Here is a 20,751-nt window from a genome sequence, read left to right on the forward strand (position 1 = left end):
TACAACTCTCTCTCTCTTTTCCTTTCCCCTCCATGTTACAAACAAAGGATGAGTATTTTGGTAATGCCCTACCAACTTACTCCATATACTATACAATATGCAAATAAAAACTAGAAAAATTGTTTTCCTTAAGGGTCCGTTTGGTTGATGGAATAGGAATAGAAAAATTGGAATACAATTTTTATTTTCTGTTTGGTTGATGGAATAGGAATAGAAAAATTTGGAATACGATTTTTATATTCCCATTTTGCCTCTAAAATGAGCTTATACACATTCCAAAAAATAGCTGTTATTGGAATAGCCATTCCTATTCCCAGTATTACATGCCTATTTTCCATTCCTATACCTGCGGCCAAACGAGCCCTAACTGACATCCCCCGCCTGTTAGGCATACCCATTACTCACTAGAGCACGATTGCTAGTAGATCTAAGGGTATCTAACAACCACAAATTTTCCACCAACTGATTTTCAGCCATATTAGCTTGCTAATTCCCTTAAACATACATATTTAACAATTTTATTGAGGGACCAGCATCGATCTCAACGATGACTTTTGTATGGTGGTTACCAATCGAGTTCTTCCTTCTCCCTTGTAATCTTCTCTCAATCTTGATAAACTTTGTGCCATGAGACAAAGAATCCCAATCCCACAATTCAGTCTTGTAGATCTACCATCCCTCTGTTTCCAATACAGGGGAGAATTAGAGCACTCAATTGATGGAAACCAGAGTGAAAACATGGCTGATCGTGTTGCTTCTGTCGGTGGCCATGGCGGTTACAATGAAGGAAAACATAGTAAGTCTATTCGTGGGCATATGGGGAGAGGAGCTTGAAAACTTCCCATATGACCAGGAGAATAGGTTGCAGGCGGCAGAGGTTCGATTCGCAGGGGAGTTCTTGGGGCCAGAAAGCATTGCTTTTGATATGGAAGGAAGAGGGCCTTATACAGGTGTTAGTGATGGCCGTATTCTCCGTTGGGAGGGACCAAACAAGCCATGGACTTATTTTGCTCATACTTCCCCAATCAGGTATTCTTTTCATTAATACCCATGTTTGCCAAACCCAAGAGAATTATAAAAATTTAACAAAAAAATCCTGTAATTCGTTATTGGGTACATGTAGGTACCTCCTGTCAGTAATCTGAACCCAATGATTTCTGTCCAGTTTTCTCAATGAAATTGACGGTTTGCAGTCCGTTTTCTCCTAATTTGGTTGTATTTTACGGCAATGGCTATCCAGCCACTTGTAGCTTCTCAAAAGATCATCTATATCTAAAATTAACCATATTGTTTCATTGAAATAAATCTGAAACTATAATTTGTAACAAGTTACTAAGACCATCTATTATGAACTACAAATCAAGACATTAGATTTATACAATCTATCTTCTTCTAAATTGTTGTTTTTAGATTTAATCTAATCTAATTTTTTATTGAAAAAAATCCAAGACAAACACTTGTAACCCTCAAGGCCATGTAAAATCTACATTAAAAAGATCTAAAATAGATATTTTACTAAATATTAAAGTTTTCCAACCCATAATAGAGGAGATGACCCAGTAGTAGCTGCTGGGGGGTCCAATGACGGCTACATTATCTGTTATAGATCCCTTTCAATTAGTTTTAAGAAGACAGATGACACAAAAGTAGAAGCTAGAATAAGTTTTTACCTTTACCCCATAATAGTAACTGATATGCACATCAATAAATGTTTAAGGTAATATGTCCTATGTTCAAGGTCAGAGTATTAAATAGGCTGCTAGATTTGTGTATTATTATTATTATAATATTATGGTTATATTAATATGTTGGCGTAGGTAGGCAATCACTTTATCCTCGTATGTTCATGGAAGACGCGTGTTAATAATGGCTGAAATCATAGAGCCGTCACGTGTTGTTCAAAGTTTAGATGCTCAAAGATGACCGGCCGTACAAGTTTGGTGGAGTTTTAGGCGCATCAACATGGGTGGTGGTTAGAGTAGGCCGAGGATTCTACCGGTTACTGTTAAGTTTCAGCGTAACCATGTGGGTGTGTGTACGTTCATTATTGTTTCTTTTACCTTTTTAATCTTTTTGTTTAGTATTTTTTAATTTATTTTAGTTAGGACTATAATAATGTGTTTAGATTTTATTAATTATGATTATTAGAATCTGTTTGGGTAGGATGTTTTTTTATTGTCCATTTGAAGATTTGTGATATTGCTATCAGGATTTAACTGTGTGATTTTGAGTCAAACTCATTGACCCATGTTTCATGAGTAGTGATTCAACAATCCATCTCTCATGAGAATAAATAGAACACTTAGCACTCATTGGATCTAGGTGATGCTCTTGAAGGTTTATTTGGTGTCTGTAATTTGTAACATGTGAAATATGGAATTGGAAAAGATCAAAATAAGTCATAAAGATAGAGCAGGAGCTTTACTTAGTACTACAAAGTATATATAGATACGAAGTGTAGCACATGAATTACTTTAACTACTATTGTTTTTAAAGATTTATTTAGCATGGAGCAAGTCGAGAGAATTTCTGATAATTGTTTGACAGAATAAATTGTGTCATTTCATAGACTATCTGTGTCATGTAAGTATTTATTGAAAGTTTAATGCTCTGTTGTTTCAAATGGCTGTGCTTTGTAATTTCGTACTCAACAATCCCCCTTTCTCTATGCTTCTATTCTATTTAATTTTTCGAAAGCCCTCTTTCTCTCCCGGTTCAATTAACAAAAATAAAAATTATTTGCAAGTAATTTTAAGATTATTTATGAAATAATTATTAAATAAATTTTAAAAAATAAAAGTGATATTTGTCTGTCTATATATTAATTATTTTTTATGGTTTGAATCTTAATGGATGGAAAAATTAATAAATAAAAACAAAAATAGCAACAATAAGAAATATAAAAGAAGAGAAGAACAACCCTACCTACACAAATCAAGAGAGCACAACCCAACACCAAGAAGAAGGTCAAAAGCAAAAGACCACCTCCAAGAAATGACTGAAAAAATCATAAAAGAACCATTTTGTCCAAAAATGATGGCATCCTTCTCATGGAATATATAAAGATATGAGGAACTATACCAATCATAGAAGAAATATTGAAAAACAAATAGACAATTAAACCCACGCTCAAAACTTCAGGCTTAAAATGCATAGGTATAAAATGAATAAACAAGTGAAAGAACAAAGGGGGAAAAGGGGCAATACCTCAAGAAAAACCAACTCCTAGACAACAAGAAGAGAATGAAACAACCAAGAGAAAGAGCAAAACAAAACCAATGACCAAGAAGAGCCAAAAGAGCGAGACCCCAAGACCACACACAAGGAAAGGTAACATCAAGGATACTGGAGGCAGTCGAGTGTGCCTAGCAATGGTTGCCAAGAGAGGCTCAAGGTGGTGGTTAATTTCGATGGCTTCTTTGAGCTTCCTATTGAAATAGTTGTCCTCCTTGTAAAAAAATTGGGCCTTCTCCAAACATATATGATGTTTGGTGGAGGAGTGCTTTGCCAGAGTAGATTTGTGGACCCTATCATGCCTTATGTTTGCACTATGCTCACGGATCCTAGGACAAAAAGAACAACCAATCTTGCCTATGTAGGGGGTGCCACATGAGCACTCTATTTTGTAGACTTCTAAGTCAAGAAAGGAGTCTTTGGAGTCCTTGAGCGGGGGGATGAGATTACTTAACTTTGAAAGGGGTTTGAAGGCAACATGGAGGCTCCTTTTGGTTAAGATTTTGGCAACCTTTTGGGAGATGCCATCCACAAAAGGAATGGAAGCATGCAAAGTAGGGGTTAGGGATAGAGTTAGAAAGAAAAAAGGACTTGGCTTGGCAAAGAGCCTTGGAAATTTGTTTACATGAATACCCATTCAAGGAGAAGACATGTCAATGATGAGCCAACTCTTGGTCTATGTATTCATCGTCAAAAATTCTAAAGGCTCTAAGGGCAAGGGTCCTAAGGATGCCAAGTTTTTGGCTAGGATGTGGTGGCAAGATGAGTGGAGACATAAGTCAATGTAGTTGGATTTACAATAAACATGTCTATCAAAGGTACCATCATGCTTAGATAATTTAAGAAAGGATAATTGGTCATCCGACTCTAGCTCCATGGTCAACGATATGTTGGGGGCCAAGTTGTTGATGTGCCAAGTTATCTAAACTAGTAGTCATAAATTTAGAGAGGGATTGGTTCCTTAACAATGATTATTAAAAACTTGATTTAGAACATTAAAATTCAAATATCACTGAAGTTAATTTATGATTAATGTTAAATCTCAATGAGAAATTATAGTAAAGGAATTTGTTCCTTAGCAATAATTATAAAAGCTTAATTTTTATTTCAAATAAGAAGAGAAAATGGAATAGAGGTCTTCCATAAGAAGAAACATTTACTCCATATGACTCACGACATTCATATTTTCCTTGTTTAGATATCTTTGAAATTTAAGTTGTAACTGTGAATTTCTTGATAGTACAATGACTTGAAAGCTAGTTGCTATACTAGTGTAGAATGTATAATGTTCAAAATTATTTCTTTATCTCCTATGAATTTAAATAAGATGGATGTACAAACTCTTAACACTTATTTGAGTGGTTGCATTTCGTATGTATTTAGATATATTTTATATTTTTCAATTTTAGTATTCCAAATTGTTTATAGCTTTTTTCAATGAACTTTTGATTAATCATACTTCATGTTTCAATTTTGTAGATGACTAATTTTTAGAAAGATATAATTGAATTTAACATCACTCTTTTATAATTATTGTACAACTACAAATAGCGAGTCATCAAATTATAAAAAAGTAAAAAACTATATTACTATTAAATGCTATCCACCAAGCTCTAGTTATAAGTAGTTGTTGATTTCCATAAATATATGAAGTTATTATAGATCAAAATATGTATTGTTTACTTGAATAAAGTTTGTCAATTGGTTTGTTACCAAACTACAGGTCTATAGAATGTGCACCAAAGAATCCACCTACTCTAAATGTTGAACATGAACACATCTGTGGAAGACCATTAGGACTACGCTTCCATAAAAATGGAACACTCTTCATTGCAGATGCCTATTTTGGTCTCCTTAGTGTTGGACCTCATGGGGGCCTTGCCCAACCTCTTGTAACCCATGTGGAGGGTGCTAATTTAACCTTCACAAATGATTTGGACTTTGATACAGAAGGTTTTATCTACTTCACTGATAGTAGTTCCAAACAACAAAGAAGGTACTTGTATTTTTTATCAGTCATTTCAAAATAGGATTATTTCTACTAAAATCTCACATATATGTGCAACTCTAAAATTAAAAACACCATGGCTCATTGATCTTACACCTCTTTTATTAGATTAATGGATTTTTGTTTGGCTAATTTTATGTCATTCTATGGTATTCATAGGAATTTTTTGTTGATGTTCATAGAGGGTGATGAAACTGGTAAATTGATACGTTACGACCCAAGAACAAGAGCCAGAATAGTTGTTCTCAAAGGCCTTCAATTTCCCAATGGAGTAGCTGTAAGCAAAGATGGAACTTTTTTGCTTATATCTGAGACTATCACATGCAGGTATTCTATTACCCAATTGATATCGTTCTAGTAAAATGTGTGAAGAATAAAGCATGGATAATAATTTTGATAGAGATGCTAAAATATTTTCACTTATGATGTTTTGAAATACTTGAGAGCATTTATGTATTGTTTGTAATGAAGTTATATATATAGTAAACCACGATGCATTCCCATAACTATTAAATTACTATAAAAATTGATTAATATTGTAATTATTTGCAGATTGCTTAGATATTGGTTGAAGGGACCCAAAATGGGTAGAGTGGAAGTATTTGCTTCACTTCCTGGATATCCTGATAATGTTCGTTTGAGTGAAAGTGGAGACTTTTGGATTGCTATTCATGGAAAACCAAATCCATTTCTCAAACTACCTTTGAGTATAAGAAGATTATTACTAAGGATTCCTCTTCCTTTAACTAAATTATTCAGTAAATTATCTGCAAAGAGGGGGAGGGGCATGATTATAAGATATGGCATTGATGGACAAGTGTTGGAAGTTCTAGAAGATAGCGATGGTTTAGTTGTGAGATCAGTGAGTGAGGTTAAGGAAAAGGATGGTATCCTTTGGTTAGGTTCTGTTCTTCAGCCACATATTATTGTTTATAATATCAGTAACCAAGTTTAGGATTAGATGTAATATGATAAAACTTTTCCATTATTTATTTATTTATTTATAGCCTTAGTATTACAAATAGATAAGTGACAATTGATGATTAATTTATACTTACTAGAATAATCATTCTGATGGGTAAATAAGAAGCAATAATTATAATTGATATTATTTATTATGAAAAAGTAAAGGATTCTTTGATGGAGGTTTATAATACATTATTTTGTAAGTTTAATAAATAAGGTAGTAAGTAAAATGGAATTGATCTTTGGTTTGATGTGTTTAAATTTGAGTATTATTGAGAGTAGTAATCTTTCATGAATTCATAATGTTTCACACATCATTTAGATGCAATTAGTGTTAGGCAAACCATTTATCTTTATGGAAGATATTCACTTGAGTTATTACTGAAATATAGATTAATTTTAAAAAAAAAAAATATAGACATTTAAATGATGATATCTAATATCATATAATTTGACATATATTTTCCATTACATTCATTTTTTTATTTTTTAATATATATTAATGTACTAAATTCATTTATATCTGTTATTTTCTTAATTACAATCTCTTGTGTAAATAAAGTGTTTACCTTTACTAGTCACCTTTAAAGTATTCTTTTAAGTTTTGCATATACTTTTAAGTAGAACATTATTACTAACAAAGTACTCATTAAATGCACCTTCTATCTTAATTCAGAAACAGTGCAAAACTTCAAAATTGCCAAAAACAAAAGCTTTCTAAAATTTTATTGCGTTTAAAAATGTCTTACTGAATTTAGTATGCCTTGACAAATTATTATATATCTACAATATATGTTATATGTGTTTATATATAAATACAAATACATATCTAATATTAATATACGATGACAAATCATTATATATCTACTATATATATTAGGTAAATATATATATGAATTGACTCAAGACAAATTGATGAATGGAAATATACTAAACAGTTATATTACCTCTTTTCATTCACTGTTTTCATGTGTGCATTGTCAGAATTCTTCATAATTTTTAATAAAAGATGGAGCACTTAAAATGCATTATAATAATATCAATTACAATTAAAACACTAAACTGAATCACAAAGGCTGCAGCAACATAAATTTTAAACGTGTTGTCATTGAATGTTTTAAGGCTGCAGCAATTATTCCAATCAGTTGAAGAATTTTGATCTTGTAAATGGTTAAGATTGTATATTTAAATGGATATTCTGAGGCATCTTGAAATGACCAAAATAATTTTACCTTTGGATGCTGATGGTGTTTAGAAAATTCTGAGAAATATATTATAAGATATCAATCAAGACATACTAAGATCTACAAGTGCCTGAAATTCTACATTCTCCTTTCAGCAAATGGTTCCGTCTTGTTTAGTAGCAGTGTCTCTTTTGTTTTTTCTTTGTTTCATTGGATCTTGTTTTTCAACTTTGGATTATAGAAATTTAATGTTTTAAAGTAACAACAATGTAGAATGATTGATATTGGTATCACTATTCGCATATATAATTTCGAGTCAAATTTATTGATCTATGTTTTATGAATTGTAGTTTACAAGAACCCATCTCTAATGAGAATGAATGAGACACTCAACGCTGATTACATTTAGATGATATTGATATTGATAATGTTTATTTATAACATTTTATATCGTAAGAATGTCAACTTAACTTGTATTTCCAACATATATGACTTATATATTACCAATCTAATAAAAAAACATTATGGTCCCCTTCCACCTTAATGATGGTCCTAGTTGGCACCATACAAAAGTAGAACTGAAACCCATGGGATTGTCTATAAACTAGGTGTGTAATTTAAAAACTATGAATTCTTTATGACTTGGCATGGTGTTTGGTGTTGAATTACAAATCTGAATCATTATCTCGGTGACCAATTAATTTATTAAAATGAACCTCTGACTTGTAAATTAGAATTCCAACTCCAACGCATGAAAATGAGAAAAAAATAAAACATGAATTCCATGCTTATACTTATCACATGAACTAATAATCATGGCCTTAAAGCCCATGTTTTGCAGAATATTTTTTTCTATGGACTGGAATACCTTATAATACACATCAAGTTGTGAGGAATCATGCTTGTGGACCAAAACAATGAAGGATCCCATTGACTGGTTCATCCCCATTACATATATCTAAGCAACATATCTTTTATATAAAGCATCCATTTTTCATTTCCTGTCATTCACATTCACATACCCATTTTAATACTTCTATCTTTGAAGCTTTCAGCATTAGGACCCAACTGTTAGTTTTGCTTGGATTTGGATTCTTTTGTACAAACACATATTCTGATTCATATTTCTCCTAACAATGGAGAAACAAGTTGTGGGGAATGTTATTAATGAGTGTGGAAGAATGGAGAAGGAAGATAAAGGTTTTGGTGCATTGAAGGAAAGAAACATTGAGAATCAGAAGCCAAGAAGGATCACTCCTGTTAAAGTCCCTCTGAAAAACGTTTTTGGATTCCATGAGAGGCAAGCTTCAATGCATTTGATATTGTTTTGAAGGGATTTATTTATTTGTTCATGTTGTAATAATGCATTGAATTTATTGCAGGTACAAAAGCCCCACAGATTCTATTGTGTCCCCTGTTTCCACAGGCCTGCTTTCTAGAAAGGAAAAAGCTCCCAAATATGTTCCACTTGGTGCTCCTGCAAAGGATTAAGAGGTTTTAAGCCTATGATGTTATAGAAAGTCATCTATTTAAGAGCTTTCTTCCTTTATATATATAATATTGTTAAAACATCTTTCATGTATTGAATGTACACTACCTTTTTAATATTTGTTTATTTGTGATCAGGTTTTGGATAATAAGTTTCAAGATGCTTGACATTGATTATTCAGATTGTGATATGTGTTGATCATGAATATTGTATGGAATGTAGACTTTATGAAGCTTATGAGTAGGTGCGTGATACATATGTTTATTTTGTTGTCTTATGTTAGTTTTGTGATATTCTTATTAGGATTTAATTGTGTTGTTTTTGAGTCAATACTTATTGATTCATGTTTTATGAGTCCTGTGATTTACAAGAATCTATCTCTCATGACAATAAATGGAACATTTAACACATCAGATTATATTACTATTGTTTATAAATAGTAAAAGGAAATGTATAAATGTAAATCTATTTGATATAATATTTTGTTCTCAAATAAATGTAAGTTATATTATTGATGTTTTAAATTTTTTAGATGGTTATTATGCAATTTAATGATATAGAAAAAAATTATTATATAAAAAATATTGAATTATATTTTTTCAAATTTATGCTCTTTAAATAATCAATTTATTATTTATTTATATGAATTATTTATACTAAAAGTAGTATATTCCTGATGTAAACTATCAAATTTAAATTTAAATATTTGATGTAAATTATTAATAATGTTCTGTCAATAAATTTTATACTTAGTTGTATTAAAAATGATAATACTATTGTCATATTTACAAATAAAGTACCATGGTTCTTATAAATTTAAACAATGTTCAAATTTTAAAAAGATCTAATCCCCTTTTTTTGTGAATTTGTAACTTTATTGTATTTTTTTTAATATAAGGAAGGGACTATTATAAAATAAAATAAAATCTAATAACATCAAAGTCAAACCCATCAACAATTTAATGTGATGTATTAATATTTATAAATAATTAGATTAAACCAAACTATCAATAATTTAAAAAATTAAAAAACGAGTTTATAAAATTCTATGGAACAACAATAAGCTTTAAAATTTTGGCAACCACTTAACCAATTATAATTTTGAATCATTCATAAATACCTATGAAGAATATGAAAATTAAGATTATTCTAATTCCCTCTTAGCATAATTTTATTTTCAAAAAAATTGATGATGAATAAAAAACAATATAAACAAATTTTAAAGTTTGGCTATCAGAAATGACTAACAAATGGCTTCACAACAAGTTAGAGTTTTGAAATTCAATTCTATTTGAGGATGGTTGAATTCAAGTATAATTGGAAAATAGGATGAGGAGAAAACAAATTAAGAAGAAATATTTTTTTTAAAAAATTAAGATTTTTTATTTATATATAAATATTAAGAAATTAAACAATTTTAAAAATAGTTTTAAAATACTTTTCGGAATCATAAGTTTGGAATAGTTTAATAGTTCAAGTGAAAAAAATATAAATTATAATAATAATAAATAATTATTTAAATTGATAATTTTTTAAAAGAAATTTTTTAAAATTTTATATTTGTTTTGATTGATGTATTCAAAATTGAATATTTTAGGTAATGGCATGTAGTGTAGTGGTTGTTGTTTTTCTTTGTAATATGAAGGTCTTGTGTTCAATTTTCAAGATGACAGGTTAAATGAACTTAATATTAAAAAATTAAGCCCCTTTTCTTTTCTATATTTTTACGAAAAAATTCTGTAATCAACATGAATGTTTTTCTTTTTATCTAAATTATAATTTTCTTATAAATGTACTAATCATATTGAAATTAACTAAGAGAGCAAATATATTTAAGCTCACAAAATTATTTGTAAGATAATGATTGCAACTAAAATAATAACTAACCATAGAAGTATTGAACTTGGTATTGTATGCATGTCTTCCTCAATTTTCTTACATGTCTTTGTTTATAATCTATACTCACTTTTCTTCATAGAATAGAACCTTAGCAGCAACTTGTCACTATTGTTATAGGAAAAAAATGGACATGGACATGACAACAAGTACATTGTTCCACATACCTTAATATTAATGATAAGTTCAATTAACATCGTTGACATTATTAAAAACCTTTGTCAACATTTTTAACATTTGAAATATTTCTTTCTAATAGTCTTTGAAGTAGGAAAATCTTATTCATAAAAATATTCATCTCTTTTTGATAGGCTAACTGAATACCTCCAATTTATTCTTCCCATCTTCCTTCTTGGACACTACCAAACAAAATTTGGATTAAGATTGACTTCAATGGGGCTTCCAAAGGGAATCTTGGACCTTTAGGGATTGGTTTTGTTGCTAGCAATGATGCATGTGACATTTGCAAATCGAGCTCAAGAGTTGGGTGGCAATAGATTTGTGGGATGTTGGAAAAAAATGCTTGTCAGGTCTTCAACTCCTCTTGGCAAGGGAATGTCTTAACATCAGACACTAAGCTTACTTCCTAGACCAAAAGTGTTAAATAGTCAAAGTTGACTATTTTCCCAAGTTAAATTCTTCCCTTAGTGTGTGATGTTTAAGGGTGGCCCTTGACAAGGATGGTCATCCTTTGATTTGTCACCAATTGTTTGATCATTGTCACAAGTGAGCGAGTCCTAGAGGTCTTGAGTGTGAGGATGGTGGTGATGATGGCTCAGAAGTGGTTCCGGTGGCACAAGGAGACATACTATGGGTGGATCATGAGAACCTAGTTCATCTTCCATGACCCATCAAGTGACTTCCCTAGTGGATGGGTTTAACATATCTCTCCTCCCTGAGTGTGCTAGTGTTTGTAGGAAGAAAGGTCGTGGCATCGTTAAAAGTGGTTGGGCTATCGATGTCATTCCTATCCTCACCAAAGAGGAGATGGAAAAATGGTTTAAAGGTTAGCCTGGGTGTCATGTCTGTGTGCCTCTAGTGGTGGTTTTTTTTTAATGTTTGAATAATTGCAGTCTTGTATGCTCACAAAATTTTTTTCTCTATAACATTTTGAATGTACTTTGTTAGTCTACAAATATGGGTTTGGTGGTTGGGTAGGATGATCAAGCTATGGGTTTGTTGGTCTCGTATGGTCTTGGATCATGAATCCACACTTCTATTGTAATCTTTTTGACACATGAATATAAATATTTCTGTTATCGATAATTTCTTTCCCTCTGTTTCCATTATTATTTAATATTTTTATTTTAACATTTGGAACATTGTTGCCTCACCCAACTCTAAGGGTCATAATGCCTTGTTCAATGTATTGGCCTTTACGAATTATTAGTTTTTCTCTTTTACTCATTTTTTAATCCTTTAATTATAGACAAAATGTGTCACTCCTATTTTTCCTTTGTACACAAATCTTAGTATAGTCCAAACTTAGAGAGAGCTTTATCATTCTATCCTAAATTGGGTTTGCGAGTGGTTCAAAAATAGACCACCCATCATCATATTTATATTTTTCTTCCTCAGTCTCGGGAGGTGAAATGGACCAGGCCAAGCAAGGGAGCCACTTGGAAGAGGTGGAAGAAGGCCATGAAGAAGAAGCCAAACAGAGATGTTGACCATCATCCAGGGATAACTTTAAGAAACTCCCTCACCTAACAATATATAAATTCATGGAAAGTCCAACTTTGGTTTCAGGGGGCGAGGGGTGAAATTAATTTCTATTGGATTTTATTTTTTAACATTAGGAAAAGTCTAATCTTAGATGCAATTTTTCTCAGACCATTAAAAATTTCATAAAATTGAGGTGATTTTTTTCCTTGTGATAGAAAATATATATATGTATAAGGAAATTTTTCCCATTTATTGGAAAAATATATATATTGTATTAGAAATTTTTTCCTATTTATTGAAAAATATATATATTGAATTAGGCGATCTTTCCCATCTACTGAAGAAAAAAATATCATGTATTGGCGAATGTGCTAGAAAATGACATGATTACTAATGGATACAAACTAATCATATGTTTTTCAAATCAATTACATCAGATTATCAAAAGATTATTCCCAATATTAAATCAAAGAGTGATAAGAAAGTGAGGTATCTATAGGATGACATGTATGTGGAATGTCCTATTGCATTTATGGAAGAATTGAGTCTAGTCCGAAAAAATATTCTTTAAATTGTAGACATCCTTGTCAATGGTTTCCATTTCAGAAATGTAGTTGATTTCCAAAAATGGAACCGCCTATGGAAGAGGGCTATTCTCAACCTAGATTTGACTATGGAGGAGGATGAAGAGCAAAGTGATATTACTACTGGGCTTATTGTAGCTTTGCAAGTTCTCTCTACTAATCCCAGTGATGCCATCAAAGAGCTGAAAAAGGAGCAAGAAACGGTATACCTCCAAGCAATGTTTGTTGAAATGGGTCTCGACCCTGCTAATTTTGAAGAACAAATTGCAAATGCGGTGGAACAACAAAACCGAAACTTCAATGATTTTGAGATGTTTTGAAGGATACAAGAAGCATTATATGAAGAACTGTCAGTTTAGTTAGGTTTTATTTTGTAAAATATATTATCAAAAATGTATGAAATGTAATGGTTGGAAGCTTGTCACTTCTCCTTTTTAGGGAAACCATGACTATTTTTGGCATAGTATAGTATGTATATGTATATGTATATGTATATGTATATGTAGATGTATATTATATGTATATGTATATGTATGTATATTATATATATATATATATACATATATATATGTATATATATATACATATATATATGTATATATGTATACATATATATATGTATATATGTGTATATATATGTATATATATATGTATATATGTATATATATATATATGTATATATGTATATATATATATATGTATACATGTATACATATATATGTATACATATATATGTATATATATATATATATGTATATATATATGTATATATGTATACATATATATGTATATATATACATGTATACATGTATACATATATATATATATATATATATATATATATATATATATATATATATATATGAAGATTAAATGTAAAGTAGATACAAAGAATATAATGCAAAGTAAACCCTTTTTTGTTGATATTTAATATTTTTGATATTTCATTTGCATGGTTTTTCTTTTCAACTCTAGTTATTTAACTGTAATCAAATGATGTATTAAATTATTACTTTCCAAAATTTTGTGAATCATAAAATAATTTTCTAGTAAGTATTTATTGGTTAGTATAAAGCACACATGCAAGCATGAATTGATGTCATAAGTGATGGCTTTTTGGGAAATGTTTCAAATAACATGTTATATGTCCAACATACATGTGTAACATCCATCTACATACTACCGTATGATGATTTTATATCAACAGTTGAAGGTTTATTTTAGGCCAAACATCTCAAACAAAGTCTCGACCTAGTTCAAGTATCCAGAATGGTGACACATCTCCTCCCACTATGTACCACTTGTAGTGGACATTAAATTGATGTCTTGTCACTATCAGTGACATTCCCTCTTCCATTGGCTCCACATGGATTACATCTTTTTCAACACAAACTTGTATTTATATGGAAGATGTGAAAAAATTTAATCATTTAAAACAATTGAACTGGAAGCTGAAAGGAAAAATGTTTAGGGACTAGGGGTAAGATCACAAAAATTTCTTTCCACTCAATTTATTTATAGGAAATTGAGCTTCTTCTTTCATCATTGCTCATCTCATTTTTGGTAGTCACTAGTCTAGTAGTTACATAGTGCTTGCTAAATTTGGGTCTCATTTACTTGGTGTGGTAGTTTGGTAGATTGGTAGTCATTTCTCTATAGTCATTGTTGTATAGTTAATTATTTCATAAATTGTGAATCCACTCCAATTCATCTAACATGCAAATTAGAAGAGGACCAAAAGGCCTTTTTAGGAAACATCCCTAATGAAAACCTCTAGTTAATTTACAATGAGGTTTTTCTTGTTGTGAATTTCATTATTCATGTTGTGAAAATGGTTCTAGGGTGTGGTTTTTTAGAGAATGAGAATAGGTACCATGTCAACACAGACATTATGTCTCATTTTCTAGCCTCTCTACTCAACCTCGATGAAGAAAGGTTCAACATTTTCTACTCCTAAGGAAGACTGTTAAAGTAGAATACTTGGGTAATGAAATTGACATTGTTGTTCATGCAAAATTAGGGGTGGGGATCCCTTGGGCGGGTGAAATTAACAAGCTTCTAGAACCTAGCCAGAATGTGGCCAATTACAACCACTTTTGTTGGGCCTGACTGCTGGGCAGTTGAAGTGCCATAAAAAATGGGCACGAATTGGCATGGATTTTCTTTGAAAATAGTACAGTTTGGATGAAGTGGCATAGGACAACTTGTGGCTTCAAGAATTCACTGACTTAGTCAGGTCTCATGCTTTCTACATAGACTAGTACAATAGTACTAAGGTTTTCCCTTGCTGACATTTATGTCTAGTTTCACTTTTTGTTTTGTTTTATCAAACTACAATCATTGTATATGTGTCTCCCTATAGATTGTAATTTTAAAGGAATGTCAATGAAATTTTTGGAGTTCCATATAAAATTATGTTTTATTGTTATGCAAGTACTTCTGCAATGTTTTGGTATTTTTGAATGTTTTCATTAAATTATTATGGAACAAAATATAAAAGTTAACATTGAATTAAAATTAACATATTAAAGTTTAACACTTAACAATTAATTTAAATAAAAAATCAATTATTTCAGTGTTTACTAGTACAAAATAATAGAATATGTGGATCAAAAATGATATTTACTTTTACAATCAAATTTATTTCTCCATTAGATGAGTTTATTTTACAATCAAATTTAAAGTATCATTGAGAAAATATTTTATTTTAAAGATTAGAAATATTCTAATATATTTAAGAACTATGTTATCAATATTATAAAGAGGATGTCATGATTACTGTTGGATGAACAAAGATCAATGACTCCAAATGCATTTCAAGCTGAATTCAACAACACTCAAGTAGTTTTTCCAAATGCCCCTGGAAAGAAGACATGTGGCAAACACGTATCAAGTGTGAAATCACTATGCTCATAGTAGCACCATTTGATCATCTTAGATCAATGACCCATTATTATTTTTGGGCAAATCTAGGGAATGCTCAATCATTTTTATAAATGTCACCCGAAAAGAAGACACACATCAACTCTAAAAACTAATAAATTAATAATGATGTTCAATTATAGAATTATTCATATTGTAAAAACTTTTAAATTTTAATTAATAATTTAAGTATGCTATATAAATTAGAATGATTTAGCTATACTATATTAGGTCCTTAATTATAGCCTAACATTGTTATTGAAGTAGTTTTCTAACATAATAGTCAATATATTAAATATTTACAAACTATAATTTCATACAAATACTTTGATTATAACATACCAACTTTCATTTTTTTAATCATGATCAAAAGCATAAAATGCGATAATTATTTTGTTAATGTAAATTATTAAGCTTGAATTACACACATGCACAAATATATAGATTCCTATTCCTATTTAATTTGTTATGAATATCTTCTTATTCAATCACAAAATAACTTAAAAATACATAACAAAAATAAGTCAAAAAATTCTTAAAATAAACATAATTTTAAAAAAATATTTATTTTTAACTAATAAATTTTAATCTTTAATAAAATTACATGTTTTACTCTCCTTATTTAAATTATTATAGGTTATGTCAAATACAAGTCACTACGTGGCACTTGTTTTATTATAAGATATCTTATTTAAACCTAAAATTTTAATCTTGGATGTACTTTAGATCACTTTGAACAAGTGTTACTATAATTTCATTCTTATTATAATATAATAATAATTCATATTATAATTATAATATAATAGTAACTCATATTATAATTATAATATAATAATAATTCATATTATAATTATAATTTATTATAATGTCACAAGTCTTAATATAATAAAGGGGATGTTGCGACTACCATTGGATGAACAAAGATCAATGGCTCAAGATGTATTTCGAGTTGATTTGGGCAACACTCAACTTGTTTTCCCAAATGACCCAAGAGAGAAGACACATGGCATATATGTATCACATGTGACTAATCTCTATTCATTTAGATGTGGTAAATAACATAGTGACATGTGGTGACATAGTGTCAACATCATTTATATTGTACCAGAAAGGGCCCAAAGGGGACACATCAACCACTGTTTGATCAACAAAGATCAATAGCTCCCGATGTATTTCTGGCCAATTTTAGCAATAGTCAAATGTTTTCTCAAATGCCCCTAAAAAGTAGACACATGGCATACATGTATCAAGTGAGAAATGAGTATGATGTTGTGTACTGACGCAACCTCTAAAAAGGCAATGGTCAATGTGTTGACCACCATTGGATAATCAAATATCAATGATTACAGATGTATTTCAGGCCAATTTCAACTACACTAATCATTTTTTCAAATTTTCCCTAGAAAACAAGTCTTCAGAAAGAAGCTTTTGACTCTTTAGAGACAAAAATTAGCAATAATTAGTAAGGTTAATCTTGAATTATACTGTAACATCACATGTTACATAATAAATTATAATAAACTATTATACCAACTATACACTATACTTACCATTAATATCAAACATAGTCTCAACTCTCCCACTTTTACAATTTGTAGAATTTTCTTTTGTGTAGAATCTAGACCATAATATTTTATTTTCATTGTTCAATCTTCGATCTCTGCAAAACTACTGAGATCTCTACAAAAGCATTTAAGCATTGCTAATCAGAAAGGTGTTACGAACTTACGATTTTCAAATTGCAACAAAGTCTCATTCTTCTAGGATAGCTCATAGACTACAATTATCAATTTGAGTTTCAACTTTCTGGGTAAGATCCTGAACACATTTTTCTTACTATATTTTTTAAATTTTTAGTGTAAGTGCAGTATTGACCATAGAATTTAGGATTCAATTTTGAATTTATCATGCATTGCAAGCCTAAATTATTTACATTCTAGTAGCTAGGTAACTTTCAAAGATAAATATTAGAATTATAATTTAGGGTTTAAATGTTGATCATGCTTGTAAATTGTGATTTGTGACTATGTATAGTTCTATAATTTTTTCAATGATGAAAAAAACATACAAGAGGAGTGGCACTAGAACTAGTAGTGGAAGTGCAACCCAAAATAAAATATAGGGGATGGGGAAACTCTATTTTGGCTTGCACAAACTAGTTAAAACACTAGGTTTTACTAATGAATTCTACAATATTTGTGATCTTGTTGTCTATGGAAGGATTATGAAAGAAATTAGACATGCAATTCAAAATAACTAGAAAGATCCACAAAAGCAGTCAAAATATATTAAAGACAACAAAATGATAGGGTCCATTGTAAACGAATTTGCAAGATGGACTGCGAGAAGAACCCACTTCGGGTTTCCTCCAATATTCCCTTGTCTAGAATTTGTAATGGTTTGTGCCAAAAAGTATGATGAAAAAAGAAAGGAAATTGACAATTAAAAGAAGGAGGTAATGTTGTTGACAACACAGAGTGAACTTTCTAGTTTATTGGACCTATGGTATGAAGCACATATCACAATCCACATTAACTTGGAAAAATTGGTAGATATATATGAGAACTTAAGACCAGATAGAAAACAAGCGTATATCAGAGGATTAGTGGATTCAATCTTCCTCGTGATCATATACCACCTTATTAATTAGATTTTTTTCACAATGGGTTCAAGATATGATATCCCTACTATTAATGCGCATATTGTTCATCGCATGCAAGAAAAATTGTTAATGATTAAAATAAGTTCACAGTTACACTCACAGAAGACATCTAGATACATCACCTGCTTGTGCTATCTTTTGTTATCAAAGAAATTTCAAATATTTGAAATAAACAAGCTTCAACTTAATTTTGGTAAACAAATATTTGAATGGACATTGATGATTAGGACAAGTGATCCCCAAAGGGACTACAAATACCTTGTAGACTTCTTTTTGGCACCCCTTTATCATAAAATTATAAGAACTTCAATGTATAGATTGTTTGTGTCTTGTCAATAATTAATTCACCCAAGAAGTCAAATTTAATTGGCTAACTAGTACTTTATGGAAGACTACATTGTATTAACATTATTCGGTTCAGCAGTAGAACCGTACAAACTTCCAATACATGTGAAAAAGAGGGTATTTGCATTGGAATATGCATGGAAGATGGAAAGCATAGATGTACTCTTTCATTATCAGCATAAGAAAACCATACTTCCTTCCTTTCCTATTGCATGTAGAGGGTTCACATTAAGGGAAGAGAATTCAAAGTGGCACAAGAATTTTTTACCATTTTTAAATTTGATATTGCCAAGCATTGGCTGTAGTATGATCTACTAAACATAATTGGTAAATAGAATGGGAACTCCACAAGAAAATGTTAGTATGAGAGTATACCATTGATTGAAAAATTTAAAAATATGGACTCTTGGGAAGTGATCAAAATAGAGATGGAGAAATGAGTGATTAAAAAAATATTTCAACAGAGGAATTATTGGCACAAATTAAATAATTGGATAGTTAGAAAGAAAAAGTGCAGCTTGTGACATCCTACAATTTCTACTAGAAAGGATCATCCAAGTAATTTTTTTTTTCCATAAATAAAGATAGTGTATTTGCACATCGTTGTCGATAAAAAACTAATGGTTTTTGGGAAATGAGGAAGAATATTAGGGACCCCTAAGACCTCCATAGATTTTGAAGAATTGCCTAAGGATGAAACATTTAGCAAACTATGGGATACTAAGCATCTAGATGTAGCAATAGAACAACATGATGTTGAGGATGAAGACAATGAGTATGAGGTTTCTGAGAATCCTACATCCATTGCCCTAGGCACTGCCATTGGTTCCATTGAATCCACTCCCCAAACTACTAAGTTACTAGTACATTTGATTCAACTAGATAATATATTGTACTCAATCAAAAGAAAAGGGAAAATTATGGCATAGGGAAAAATATGATGAGAAATGGGTTATTGAGGTGATGGTTGGCTTGGTCGAATAGGTCAAGGACATTGGTATCCACTCCTTGTAGAAGAGCCACTAAAACCTAGTCATTAACTAGTCATTGGAGATGAGTCACATGACCCATCAGGTTTGTCAAAAAAGGTGAATGCATGAAATTATTCATCCCATTTGAAATTCCAACTCCCCCTTATTGGTACATCTTTAAAAGGGATGTTATAATTGTACCTTGACCATAATACTATAGCTGAATGTGCAAATGAGAAAAAGGTTATGCATATTCATACTGATACAATGCTAGCCATAATTCCCTCAAGACAAAATCCTCAGAATAGTCGAAAGAATCCACTTGTTAATGGTAGTGGAGCATTATTAGGAAGGGGTGATGTCATTGGTAATCCTCAAAATGAAATTAAACCTTAGGCATTGTTGGAGACAAGTACAATATTGGAAGTGCTCTTTCTCCTTTCAAACATTATATTATGTCAGTAGTACCAGATTTTGAATTCAATAATTTTGTCACAATTTTTGAAGAAACCCAAAAAAGGAATAGAAAAAATAACAAGGCATTCAAGAAGGATGTACTTGATGTGTCTTGTTTTGAAGAACCTGCACCAAATAGGATATTTTTAACATATAACCCAAATAAAGAAATGATGGAATTCATGTTTGTTTCTCCCCCATAGCTAGATAATAATCCACTAGAGAGTGAGATAAATCCACTAGATTTTAATTTTAACACCTTATTAATGGATTTCTCCAAAGTGAAAAGTGTGGAAAAAATCAGCATGGAAACAAAGACCAACTCTATGGCCTACAGTTCACTGTTCATGATGGGGGGAGAGAGAAAAA

The 20,751-nt window shown here is 30.6% G+C and overlaps 1 protein-coding gene across 1 annotated transcript; it reads left to right on the top strand.

The window, feature by feature from the left end:
• The first annotated feature begins 335 nt into the window (after positions 1 to 335).
• Positions 336 to 6,248, top strand: LOC149553379 (protein STRICTOSIDINE SYNTHASE-LIKE 10-like). The gene is made up of 4 exons (XM_089789881.1): positions 336 to 1,029; positions 4,958 to 5,230; positions 5,402 to 5,569; positions 5,795 to 6,248. The coding sequence occupies exons 1-4, from the start codon at positions 719 to 721 to the stop codon at positions 6,195 to 6,197; spliced, it is 1,155 nt and encodes a 384-aa protein (XP_089646007.1). The 5' UTR covers positions 336 to 718; the 3' UTR covers positions 6,198 to 6,248.
• Positions 6,249 to 20,751: the final 14,503 nt, after the last annotated feature.

This window comes from Cupressus sempervirens, chromosome 6 (assembly GCF_028749045.1).
Source record: "Cupressus sempervirens isolate cs-2001-9-10 chromosome 6, ASM2874904v1, whole genome shotgun sequence".
Lineage (NCBI taxonomy): Eukaryota > Viridiplantae > Streptophyta > Pinopsida > Cupressales > Cupressaceae > Cupressus > Cupressus sempervirens.